The sequence below is a fragment of the Mesoplodon bidens genome, assembly GCF_964165515.1.
Source record: "Mesoplodon bidens genome assembly, chromosome: 2".
Classification (NCBI taxonomy): Eukaryota; Metazoa; Chordata; class Mammalia; order Artiodactyla; family Ziphiidae; genus Mesoplodon; species Mesoplodon bidens.
In genome coordinates, this window is record NC_138177.1 from 151,905,341 (window position 1) to 151,918,731 (window position 13,391).

The 13,391-nt window shown below is 42.7% G+C and overlaps 1 protein-coding gene across 2 annotated transcripts; it reads right to left on the reverse strand.

Moving 5' to 3' along the window:
• Window positions 1–6,620: 6,620 nt before the first annotated feature.
• Window positions 6,621–13,381, reverse strand: LOC308611939 (uncharacterized protein C1orf50). Of its 2 annotated transcripts, none has more exons than XM_081224129.1 (5): window positions 13,276–13,381; window positions 13,032–13,147; window positions 7,992–8,078; window positions 7,347–7,478; window positions 6,621–6,939 (listed from the first exon to the last, which is right to left on the reverse strand). In XM_081224129.1, exons 1-5 carry the CDS (start codon window positions 13,343–13,345, stop codon window positions 6,718–6,720), a joined length of 627 nt encoding a protein of 208 aa, XP_081080255.1. In that variant the 5' UTR covers window positions 13,346–13,381; the 3' UTR covers window positions 6,621–6,717. The 2 variants fall into 2 exon arrangements, with proteins under 2 accessions (XP_081080255.1, XP_081080254.1); XM_081224128.1 differs by having other exon boundaries at window positions 13,267–13,381.
• Between the last annotated feature and the right edge of the window lie 10 nt (window positions 13,382–13,391).

The following is a 13,391-nucleotide window of genomic DNA, read 5'->3' on the forward strand; positions in this document are numbered from 1 at the left end:
ACTGTGCTCAATGCTTTACAGACATTATAGTCATCTTACTGGATTTTCTCAAATGCCCCTGATGTATTAGCATCCCATTCTCCAGAGAGGAAATGGGCATTACTCGATTTTACTGAAGGTTACACTGTTATTAATTACTGGATCTGAGACCTGAACACAGTTTGACACTCAAGTCACACCTAAGGTGTTTGAGAAACTAAAAGGGAGAATCAGGATGGAGGCAACTTCAGCTGTGCTGGGAGTCCAAGCCCAAGAGTCAGGTCAGCTCCTTTCTATCATTTGTATTTCTCTTCATTTGTCCAGGCTACATGGACCATTAAAGTGGCAAAATAAAAATGGTCACATAATGATTATACCGGCTTTAACTTTTAGCCAGATGTACATTCCAGCTCTAACACTTGGCAGATGTGTAAATTTGAACAAGTTACTTTGGTTTCCGCAACCAAATCTGTAAAATGGGATTGCCGTGAGAATAAGCTTATATGAAATGCTCAGCACAGCGCAGCAGCTCAGTCATCATCATCATCATCATTCTAAGGACATGGTCATGCCTCTGTTAGCCTGGACATCCCCAAGGCTTCCTTCAAAAGAGGGGGACGAAGCAGGGAGAGCTAAGAAACACCCTCCTCCCCAGCCACCAGAAGTTTCTAGCCTCCTCCCATTCTGTATCTCACATAAGTAGAGAACAAGAACAGTAGGGTGACTGTCTATACTTGTACTAACATGATAGCCACTAGCCACATGTGGCTCTTGAGTACATGAAATGTGGCTAGTCTCAATTGAGGCAGCTGTACATTTACCAGAGTTTGAATGCTGAGTTTTAAAAAACTATGTAAAATAACTAATTTTTAGTATTTTTTGTTAAAATGTTAATATTCTTATATACTGGGTTAGAGTAAATTATTAAAGTTAACTTCACCTGTTCTTATTTTTTAATGTAGCTGCTAAAAAATTTTAAATCACACATGTGGCTCACATTCTATTTCTCTTAGCTGCATTAATTTAGACGCCCTGCAGGATGTAAGTACGGAGCTGCAGATGTCCATCCATCCATCCATTATTAGAGTATTTATTATGTGCCAGGCACTATTTTAGGTGCTAGGGATATAGCAATAAACAAGATACTGTTTCTGCCCTCAGAGAACTTACACTCAAGTATGGGGCAAAGGCAACAAATAATGTCTAGTCACGACAAGTGCCATGGAAATCAAAACAGGGTCAGAAGTATTTTGATGTGAGAGGTGTTGGTACTTCTGATAGGGTAATGAGTGAAGTGGTATTTGAGCAGGGACCTAAATGTTGAGAAGACACAAACCACGAAAAGACCTTGGGGGAAATGTTCCAGGCAGATAGAGCTACAAATGTAAAGACGCTGGAGCAGGAACAGGCTTGATGTGCTGATGAGCTGAGCACAGTCAGTGGGAATGCAGTGAGTACTGAGAATGGTACATCACATAGAACCTTGGCAAGAGTCTGGACTTTATTCTAAGTGTAATGAGAAATTTGGGGGTCATTTTTTACAGAGGTATAACCAGACTCACTTTTTTAAGAGGATGACTACAGTCTCTGGAAACAGAATGAAGGAGGGTGAGAATGGAGGCAGGGAGGCAAGTTAGGAGGCTACTGCATTCGTCCAGGCTAGAGATGTTGGTGGCCTGGACTAAGGGGGAGGGGTGGAGGTGGTGAGCAGCAGTCAGATGTGGGATGTATTTTGAAGACAGAGCTGAGAAGACTTGCTGATTGGTGTGGGAAGAACAAACAGAATCAGGATGACTTGGGTTTCTGGCCTCAACAGCAGTGTGACACAGGTGCTGATGGAAAGAGAGGCACTGGTAACAAAACAGGTTTGGGGTATAACTCAACACTTCCATTTTGGGCACATTAGGTTTGTAATGACATCAAGTGAAGCTGTTCGATAAATGAAGTCTGCATAAAACTCAGGGAGGGATCAGGACTGGAGACACACACGTGAGTCAAGAGCATATGGGTGGCATTTAAAGCCATGGGAAATGATTAGATCACCTAGTAGAGAAAGAAAAGAGGGCCAAAGACTTGGCCCCAGAGCAGTCCAAACTATGTGTCAGGAGACAGAAAAGATGCAGCCAGTGAAGCAGAAGATGGTAATATTCCAAATCAAAATGAAGAACAAAGCTTTTGAGTAGGAAGTAGTCCACTGAATCAAATGCTGCTTGGACCACGGAAGTCTAATTACTCCAGGCACTTAGTAGCTCCTCCCTCCCAAGCTCTGGCTCCTTTAGGGAATGAACCTTATCTTGTATGTGGGGGGGTTCCACATGGGCTTTAGTGCCAGAGATGTGGGCTCAATTGTTTTTAAGTTGTGTGACCTTAGGTAAGTTACTTACCTTCTCTGGACCTTGATATACATCGTCTGCATGCTCATCACTAAATACTCAAGTGAACTACTCCTATAGTATCCCATATGCACGTTACTCTGTCACTTTTGTATTTTAACTTATTCACACCTCTATGTAGAGATATTCTAGGACTGTCCTAATCGGCCAAAACAGGTTATGATTATAGCGATGGTGAAACTTTAATCAAATAGTAATGTCTGAGCCTGATCTCTGCCACTTTTTATCTGTGTAACCATGGGCCAGTTGCTTAATGTCTGAGATGCCCCAGCTCTGTAAAATAGGAATACTGTATAATACCTCATTGATGGTGGATTATATAAAGATTAAATCAAACAGTTGGCTATGCTTGGCAGAAAAAAAGCTCACTAAACAGTATTTATCATCTTTGTGTCTACACCACCAATACTCTCAATACTTGTGGACTGATAACTTGAGAAGGTAAGGACACAAGCAAGCCTTCTTTCCCTCCTTCTGGAATGCTAATGTGGAGAAAAGGAAGTAGTGTCAGCTGTTACACCCAGTGAACCAGGCAGGGCCAGCATGGTGGATTATTGAGGCAAATACAGATTGCTAATTATTTTGGAAAATAGCAGGGATGTCTTCCTCTTCCACATTTTGTTGAGTAGATTCCCACCATCCACACTCTCAAGCCAGAAATTCAAGCATTATCTAAGATTCTTTCCTTCCACTCATTCTGCCACATCGTATTAGTTAACAAGATGGTGATCTACTGTACTTTCAAAATGCCATACTTCATCAAGCCTAAGATGCCATCCACTGTTAAGACAGACCATTATTAAACGATGACATACTACTGACATCTAGTAGCATCTAGGTCTGAGAGATTAAAACGTGGGGGAAGAAAGGTACGTTTACAGTTGATGAAATACAACACCTCTCAGTCCATCACCATCTTTGTTCAAACCTCCAACATCTCTTGCCTGGACTGGGTTGGAGGCTCCCAGTGGTTTCTCCCCCATTCATCCTCCACTGCCAAGATGAGCTTTCTAAAAAGGCCAATTTTACCAACTCCCTACCCCCAACCCTTCAATTAGCTCTCCTCTCATACCCACCTGGCCAATATTCTTCACTGTAGCTGCAATTCCCCAAATGTCATATTGCTTCTTGTCAGTGTCCCTCACGTGCTATTTTTTTGTCTAGAATTACTTTTCATCCTATTCCTCATCAACCTATCTCCTAGTTGTTAGAAGTAAGAGTGTTCCGGCTGGGACCTATCTCACTCCACCCTTCCTGACTGGCAGGATTACTCTGGTTGATATGGCTTGTTAAGTGGATATCCCTTTGTTCATTCACAAATAAACTCCATCCAAAAATAAACCCTGCCCTAACCCCCAAAGACATCCTTCCTACAGAGACGACAGTTGGAGCCTCCAAACAAGCTCTAACTCTTGCTCCTTTTTCAACACCCAAGCAGGTGTCAGCTCTTCCAAAAAGTCTTCTCAAATTCTCCAAGCTGAGTTAAGCAGCCCTCCCTGGTGCTCCATGATATTCCATGTGCACCTCTATCATAGTCCTTCTTATACCATGTTGTAATGGCTGACTTGCTTTCTCCCCCACTAGACCGTGAGCTTCCTGGAAATACGGGCCTGTCTTACTCACCTGTGTCATTCTCCAGAATCTGGAACCTGGAAGGCACTTAATACTCAGTAATTAAGTATTACTCACTTATGGATGGATAGATGGATGGATGAGCGAAAAATGGTTACTGTTTATAATCACTGGGTGCTAGTCCTCCTAGGAGATGCTACCTCCAAAATCACTTCACAATGCCACTAACTTTCTCTAAGCTTGGTAACTGGCTTAATCAGGAAAGCACAATGGGACTACCTGGTGGTCAGTGTAGGGAGCACACCTTATTGAACAAAAAGTTTGCTTTTGAATCACTGTTCTTTTCTGCTCCAGTGGTTAGGAAATGTCAAGGGTGAGGTGGATCTGTAGCAGTATTCACAAAAATTTAAAATGCAATATCCTTTGTAACAAAGTAAAAAAATTTTAAAAAGTGAGGTCGGTTTGCGTTTTCAAGACAACCAGGAAATTGCAGTGACGCCACCTGGTGGTCAGTGCCAGGAGCACACCTTATTGAACGGAAGAGAGTTTGCTCCTGAATCACACTGCTCTCTGTTCCAGTGGTTAGGATAAATGTCAAGGGTGAGGTGGATTTGCATTTTCAAAAGATCAAGCTGATGACTGAATACAGAATGGACTGGAGAAGGGACCAGAGGAGGAAGCAGGAACACTAGGGGGAGGTTATTTTGTCAGAGCTGAGAGTCGCGTCCAGATCTGTGACTTCAAAGCCACCAAGTCTAACCACTTTGTAATACTGCCTCTTCTACCCACAGCCTTCCTTCTCCCTCTGAGCACTGCGGCATACAGATTCTAAGGTTCAAGGATTTCCACCTTCTGGTATTCACACCCTTAGGTAATTACCTCCCTTGAGCGTGGGCTGGCCTAGTGACTTGTTTCTAATTAACAGAGCACAGCCAAGGTATGAGATGTCACTGCCATAACTTCCATCCTGCTAGCAGACTCTCATCCTTGTTGGCTTTGATGAAGACAGTTGCCATGTTGGTAAGACTCATGTAGCGAAGAACTAAGGGCAGCCTCTGGCTAACAGTTCATTAGTAAACAGAGCTCCACAGTCCTACAAACCCTTGAGGAACTGAAATTCTGCCAACAATTTAAGTGAGCTTGGAAGCAGATCCTTCTTCAGCTGAGCCTTCAGATGAGGACACAGGCCTGGCCAGTAATTCGACTGCAGCCTTGTGAGAAAAGAAACCCTGAAGCAGAGGACCCAGTTAAGTGTGCCTGAACTCCTGATCCATAGAAACTCTGAAATAATAAATGTGTGCTGTTTCAAGCCACTGTTTGTGGTAATTAATGCAGCAATGGAAAACAAAGCACCTACTCAAAACGTCATTATCATGCAAGTCAAAACCTTCTGAAAATCTGGGAAACTTTCTGTAGTAAGAATCAACTCCTGCACCACTAGTGTGTGTGTGTGTCCCATTTCCCGCAGCCTCCCAGCCAGAGGCTTTCGCGGCTGCCTCCAGAGCATCCTCCTGTGAACTGAGTGACCAAGTATCATCTGTGCGACCTTGACAGACTCTAGTCCCAACCTCTGCTAGGCCTTTGTGGACCATTTACAGCTCACAAGGAGCGAAGCTTATAAGGAAAGGCCCTTAACACCAGGATGAGATTGTGGCATTACCAAGCAGATCAACACAAAGGACATTCATCCCCAGAAAGGAACTTGGGCAATTTGATTTCAAGTACAGATCTCTCACTCCTTTTACAGCATGTTGTAACAGATTATATGGCCCTGAAGGAAGTACAGCAATGCTGGCTATGCTATCAATTTAGCTAATTCCACTGAACAAACAGGAAGTGAGGTAGAGTCCCACAAGAGCTCAGTCAGAATCAGCATAGAGTAACTCAGCCAAAAAGCTTCTGTTAAGTTCCTGAATAATTCAGGTCAAAATGAATTTTAATCTGAGTTAACTCATAACCAACAGGTTGGCTGTATTTCTTGTTTCTTACCCACTGTCCTATTCTCTTTTCCACAATATTCTAAAGTTGCCACTTAATGGATTCTTCCTGCTGCAGATGGCGGAACTCTGGATCTCCTGCTCAGTGGGGCTAGAGAGTGGATTCATAACATTGTTAGTGGTAGCCTCCAAAATCTCTTCCAAGTCTAAAATTCTGTGAGTTTGGAGGATGACTGTCCCGAAACCTGGCCATTGTTGCTGCCTCAAATTCTCCAGTCATCCTAGCTCAGCAGAAAGAGCAGAATGGGACAAGCCAAACCTTATCAATCGTGCAGAAATGCCAGAACCACACACTCGCTCGCGAGCCAAGCCAAGCTGTTTATCATCTGCCAGTACCCAACATTCTGGTTCCCAGACGAATCTGAAGCTGGAGTTGCACCAACTGTTAAATAGCCACAACCCCAATCTCAAACACTTCTAGTTACTAAGAGACTAACAACAGTCCTCTCTGGAAAATGACTTGCCAATCTTTTCGAGGGAAGAAGAAACCCTTCTTTCTCTAATGCTCTGACTTATGGGAGAACAGATGGAGAGAAAGGAGAAGGAAAGTACACTGGCCAGTACTCTGAAACTGACCAGTTGAGTATCTGTGACCTGGAGAGGATCCCAAAAGAGACTGATGTGATTCTTTACCATCCCAACTAAAAGTAATAACGACAGCATTTACAGTCACACGGGACCACCTTCAAAGAAGTTCATGATTCCCCTACATGCCCTCGATGCTCACGCCACCTCCCATCAAGGCAGAGATTGGGGCAAGAAGGAGGTGACAGGTCCTAGTCATGACAGCCTCTGTCAGAGTCCACTCTGGAAGTGGAAGTGAAGCCCTGGAAGCTGGGTTCAGTGCTTGGAGGCAGAGCCACTGGCTGGCTTAGCAACTTGTTCACGATGCTGATTTTAGCATCCTGCTTCTCAGCGTCCTCATATGGAGTCCAGGACAAGTCGTGCTGTAGCTTGTAGGCACCAAGGAAGTCATGTGGACAACCTGTCCCCCATTCCTAGAGAAGGCAAAGGAGTCAGTTCTGATCAGGGCAGGAGATAAAGAAACTGAGCTCATGTCCTAATTCTACCACAATTTTCTTTTTTAGCTTTTCACTCCAGACCAGTCAGAATCATTCTTAGAAACCATTACATTACACATCAGATACCTCCCTTAACAGAGATAATGATTGTGAAATAATTTAAGCACATGCATATTTTTCAGAGTCATGTCTGGGCTCATGCCACCTCCAGTTTTCTAGAAAACCACTTCCCAACCCCTATGCCTACATTTTCTCACACACACCACACACACACACACACACACACACACACACACACACACACACACACACACACAAACAACACACCCAAGAATTTCTCAAAGACAAGAGTAGATTTTTGTGCAAAAATTAAATGTTCTGACCTTTGGCGAAATAATCGAAAAATACCGCTGACCACTCTCCCGTTTATAAAGGTAGTAAATGTTGCCAGGTTTTTTCACTATATTACAAGCTACATGGTGCAAGTCAGCATCTCTGCGAGCATCCTCCAATACCTAAGAACCGCAGAGATGTAACCAATTAGGTATTAGGTAACAGGCACTCATACTCAATGACCATCCCACACAAAATCTGGAAACCGTTCTATGCCTAGGGTCTTGCTCCCCCACAGCAGTGAATCATGACTGAGATCCAGATGATACTGAAGAGAAAAATTACACAATGTTACGCTACTATGGTGTAAAAATGCCTTTAGGAAAATTGTATTTCAAAACGTTGAGTGTTACTGGCTTTTGAATGTTTTTTACATTTCCTTCCAATTTTTCTGTGGTCAGTACATTTCTTTTATAACTGAAAACATAGTTTCCCCTCAAAATGCTTTATCTCACTGAGCTTTCTCCCAGTGAAAACACTTATACTTAACCTCTTGGGCTTATTCTATTTTACTCAACACTTCTATATTTCTAGGAGGTACTGAAACAAGTAAGTTACAATGATTATAAGCAAGTTCAGTCAATCCTATGAACTAAGCGAAGAAAATGAACGCTTATCTAAAAGCCACTACTTACCTTCCTGGCTTGTTCTTGCAAATGTTCGATTTGCTCGGCTATGACTGTCAGCTTGTTGGTGGCATTTGCTCTGACAAATTCATTAGCCTAAGGTGAGAAAAAAACTGAACTGTGGGTCAAAAAAAGGATAAGGCTTCTACGATGTTCTTATTTAGATCCCAATGTTATGTTAACATCTTTGCTTATGCCTAAAATACTCTTCCCATTCTCACCATTCCCCCGTGAACGCCCACTCATCCCAAGGCCCAGCTCAAACAGTACTGCTTACAAAAAGCCAATGCTGACACAACCCACATCACAGAAATAAGTGCTCCTTTTCTATCTCCCAAAGCGTCTACCTTGTTCACTCTAGATTCTAGTCACACTCAAAGTTTTCAGTCTTCCAACATGCCCTGCTCTCTCTTGCTTCCAAATAATATGGACTATGCCCTCTCCTCCACCCAATGTTTCCTTCTTGCTCTTTTGCCCGACTGACCCCACTTATTCCTCAGGTCTCCATTTTTTTTTTCTCACATTTAAACATTTCTGAAATCAGGGATGGGTTTTACAATGAAAATCCAAAGACACTTGTGGTATGCCTCTTATCACCTGCTATATAGGAACCTAACTATATATAGAAAGAATCTGTTAATCTGACCATTACCTCAGTTGAATTATTTACATCACACTTAATTATATTTTAACTTATATTTGCATTCCTAATTGTTACTTTAAATGTATTTTTAGAAGACTGCACTATGATGTAGACCTGAAACAATTATAATATACACAGAGGACTGTCTGCCATGTGCTAGGAAATTCAACTGAAGGCACTGGAAATTGCTTAAAATAAATAACTTTCAAAACTAGGAGAGACAGGTGTGACCAATTCATGTATTGGGAAGGATTATCACTCAGACATCAGAAATCCATCAGAAACTTCCAGATTACTTTTCACAAAAAGCTGATTAAGTTTTTTGGGTTTTTTTTTGGCCACACTGCACAACTTGCAGGATCTCAGTTCCCTGACCAGGGATTGAACCCGCGCCCTGACAGCGAAAGTGCAGAGTTCTGACCACTGGACCACCAGGGAATTCCCCCCAAAACTGGTTAACTTCTAGTGGTATACAATTAAGTTAAGGAAAAGAAAGTAAGAGGTTAAATTTGAACTAAGAAATATTAAGAGAATTTGCTGGTTAGTTGTGGAAGCTTAAGGTAAAGGTCAGGTATAAGCCATGTTACGAGTGAATACAAACAACTGAGTAAGCTGAGTCAAGCCTCTATCTGTTCCACGAATATACACTTAGCAATTACTGTGTGTCAGACACCATGCTAGGCACTGCACACATTGGCAAACATGAGAAAGAGGTCCCTGACTTCGTTAAGATTACAGTCTAATGCAACTATCCTTTAGAATATGAAACAAGTCACATATGTAATTTAAAATTTTCTAGTAGCCCTGTTAAAAGTAAAAATAAATAAGTAAAATTAATTCTAATAATATACAGAATTCCCTGGCAGTCCAGTGGCTTGCACTCGGCACTTTCACTGCGGTGGCCCAGGTTCAATCTCTGGTCAGGGAACTAAGATTCTGCAAGCTGCATGGCGCAGCCAAAAAAGAAGAAAAAAAAAAATCTCATATTTTATTTAACCTATCAAAAAAATTATCATTTCAACATGTAATCAATATAAAAATTGTTAAGAGATATTTTACATTTCATATTAAGTGTATATTTTATATTCACAGCACCTATCAATTTGGATGCTAAATTTTCATTGGAAAAACTTGATCTCTATTGAGACTTCCTAAAATTTACAGTTGAAAGAGTTGAATCACATATTCAAATATTTCCAAATATACTTAAAAGTTTCCAGTAATTGAATCAATTACCAGGTTTTAAAATTTAAATTAATTAAAATTGTTACAGGGAAGAACAGAATCTGACTCCATGTTGAATCTGTTTCTTTTACTTTAACCTTTGCTTTTCACTGCTTTTGTTACTATAATCACTAAAATGATGCTGTCTGTAGCATAAGCATACATAATGGCCTGCCTCAGGAACCCTGCCCCTCTGCCTGAATGTTAAACTAAAATGCTTTTGTTCTGCTCACAAGGAGACATTCTGACCCTGCCCACCTGTGAATGGCTGCAAAAAAGAAGAAATTAACACATCCCCTCCCCAAAACTAGCCAAGCCAGGAGATATTCTGCAAGACTTATGGCCTCTTTACTTCCTCACCTCTTCCCTCTCTCTGTTCTATAAACGAAATTGGCAACCAGACCCCGATAAGATGGCACTATAGGACATTAGTCTGCCAGCTTCTCGGATGCCCCGCTTTCTTAATGACGTCACTATTCCTTGCCTCAACACCTCGTCTCCCGATTTATTGGCCTGTTGTACAGTGAGCAGAGCAAGCTTGGGCTTGGTAACAAATTCACATTAAAATTTAAAACTCAGTTTCTCAGCTGCACTTAACCACACATTCCAAGGCTCAACAGCCATATGAAGCTAGTGGCTACCATATTGCATAGCACCGCCCTGGGGAGTGATACAGACACCAAAAAGAAAGATAATTAGTGTTGTATGTACTTGGAACAATGATGCACTATTATGAAGGAAATAACCATAACTACATGCTAGAAGCAGATCAAAGATAACGAATGAAACAACTGGTTTAATAACAGGGAGTGGTGAGGAATTAGAATGCAGGAATTAGAATGCACGTGTAGTCTAGAGGCATTCAAATTCAATTTAATAATACTGTCATTTGGAATGGGGTGGGGTATAGCCTTCTAAAGATAAGAAGGCCAGGGCTTCCCTGGTGGCACAGTGGTTGAGAGTCCGCCTGCCGATGCAGGGGACACGGGTTCGTGCCCCGGTCCGGGAAGATCCCACATACCGCAGAGTGGCTAGGCCCGTGAGCCATGGCCGCTGAGCCTGTGCGTCCGAAGCCTGTGCTCCACAACGGGAGAGCCCACAACAGTGAGAGGCCCGCGTACCGCAAAAAAAAAGAAGGCCTTACTGAGGATGTGACATTTGACTTGGGTCTGAAGGAAAGGAAAGGGCCAGCCATGCAAAAAACCAGAGAAGCAGCTTCCAGGCATTTCTAAGGCCAGTGCAGCTTAAGAGTAGTTAGTGAGGGGAGATGTAAAAAAGAGTGCAGGGACCAGATCATGTAAGGCTTTATGGCCCTTGACACAAGAATTTGCATTTTGTTCCAAGGACAATAAGGCACCTTATGGCCAAGGAGAGAATAGGTGGTTTCTAGAGCTAGGATAGTTCTGGGTTAGGAGTGGCCTTACAGTAAATCTCCTTTCTCTTAAGGGGGCAACAAATCTGTCACTTGTGCACAAATGAGCCTAATTAAAACAGAAATGAGAGAAAGAGTACCAATAATGATAAGCACAAACTCTGGCCCTAATCACTCTGAGGCCCTTTGCATATTGTCTCATTTAATTCTCATAACACCTTATGAAGTTGGAGACGATGAACTCCAACTTCACTTTCTCATTTTAGGAATTAGACTCAGAGAGGTGAAGCAACCTGTCCAAGGTTTCATAGCTAATAAATGGCAGTTAAAGATTTCAACACAGATCAGTCTGATTCCAAATTTCATGCCTTAAAACCAGGGTTCCCGAGCTTTCACACACGAATGCCTAAATGGCATGTTAAGAAGTCCGTCCTGCTAGAAAGTACATTTCAGTACACAGATTGAAATATGCTCGATTCTCTTTATCTCCATAGTGTTTTTTCTTCAGCTTCTCAAAGACTAATACTGGAAAAATGGAAGCAGCACAATAATGCATCCTCTGTATTTCACTAGATTGATTATAGGCTAAAGGACAAAAACCGTGTTCCTTCTTTCTTTGTTTCAGGCCATTGTAATACACATAATGGTCACTCAGTAACCCACTGAAAATGTTTTGCCTAAGATCTGACTTTGGGAGCCTCCCTCCCAATAGGTGATCTGATTAAAAAGACACATAATGTTCTCCTAATCCATAAAAGTTATACCTTGCTTCCCACCTCTCTAGAAAAGAGAAAGCACATGATTTGAATCAAAGGAGCTTTCCTAAGCATTTGAAAATTTCTTAATTAAAAAAAACAAAACTGAAGTAGAGATGTACATGTAAGGGAATTTGAGCATATTATTAAATTTTTTTCGAGCAAAATGAAGGCCTTTGACCATAACCAAGGCCAAATGTGATCGTGTATACAAGGACAAGGGGGATAGCATAAGCTTTAAAGTAGCAAGGCCCTGTACCTGTACATATCAAAGAGGGTTCTACAACTGGACGTCTTGGTAAGAAAGATTAGATGAAATCTGGTTTTTCAAGAAATTTAGATCTAGGAGCTCTCCTAGTTCACACCCTGCACTTTATAGATAAAGAAGTTGAGGTCCAGAAAAAAGTAATTTATCTCAAGTCACAATGCAAGTTAATATCAAAACTGAGATTAAAACGCATGTGTCCAAACTCCCAGTGCTATTTCTGTTACGTCATATTTCCTCCTTATTTTACTTCTTTTGGCAATCAATGTCTAAGCACTGGGCTTGGGAATACTGTGTCCAGTGAATGAAGACAGAGGGCAAAACTTAGAGTCCCCGACCTTCTAAAATATGTTAAGCTCTACAAGTCCTCAGGTCAGAAGTAAAGATCTTAGGGAAGCAGTTTAAAGTAAGCGGGCTATGCATCCCTGCAGAACTGCGTTAGAGTGATCTTGAAAGGTCCCTGGAAACTTCCCTTCACGTGTCAAATAGGAAGAATGACTGTACTGCCTACCTGACAGGGCTGTCCTAAGGCCCAAATGAAATCATGAATATTTAAAGTACTGTGCAAACCTTCCCATGAAGGGAGATTATGGGCACTCAATTTGCAGCTGAAGGGGTCTTTGGTTGGTCTCAGAAGATCAGTTGGAGTCAGGCCACCGACTCGCCATGACCATCAGTTTTCCCCGCGTATAAAATGGAGACGAGGACAAATGCTACCCCACACTAAGTGGTTTGGAGGACCAAACGTGCACGAAGCTGGTCATTTACTTCCCCAGCCGCGCCTCCTCACCTTCTGCACCTGCTCTGCGAGCGCCACGAGGTCTAAGGGGTCTCCGACCCGGTGGGTGTGGTAAGGGCTCACCAGGGCCAGGCCGCCGGGGGTCGGGGTGAGCTCCACCAGGGCTCCTGCGACACACACCCAGGAACACAGGCCGTGAGCACCCGCCCTCGGCCTCCCGCGGAGCCCGGCAGACTAGCTACTCAGGGAGGGCTTCTTTTCCCCACCTGACTCCCGCCCCGCCTACCTCCCAAACCTGCCGCCGACAGAACTCCTTGGTTTTCTATGACTCCCTGGGTGGTCCCGGGCGTTGCAGGGTCTTCCATGACAGCACCTGCCTCTCCCTACTACCCGGGCAGCGCGAGGCTGCAG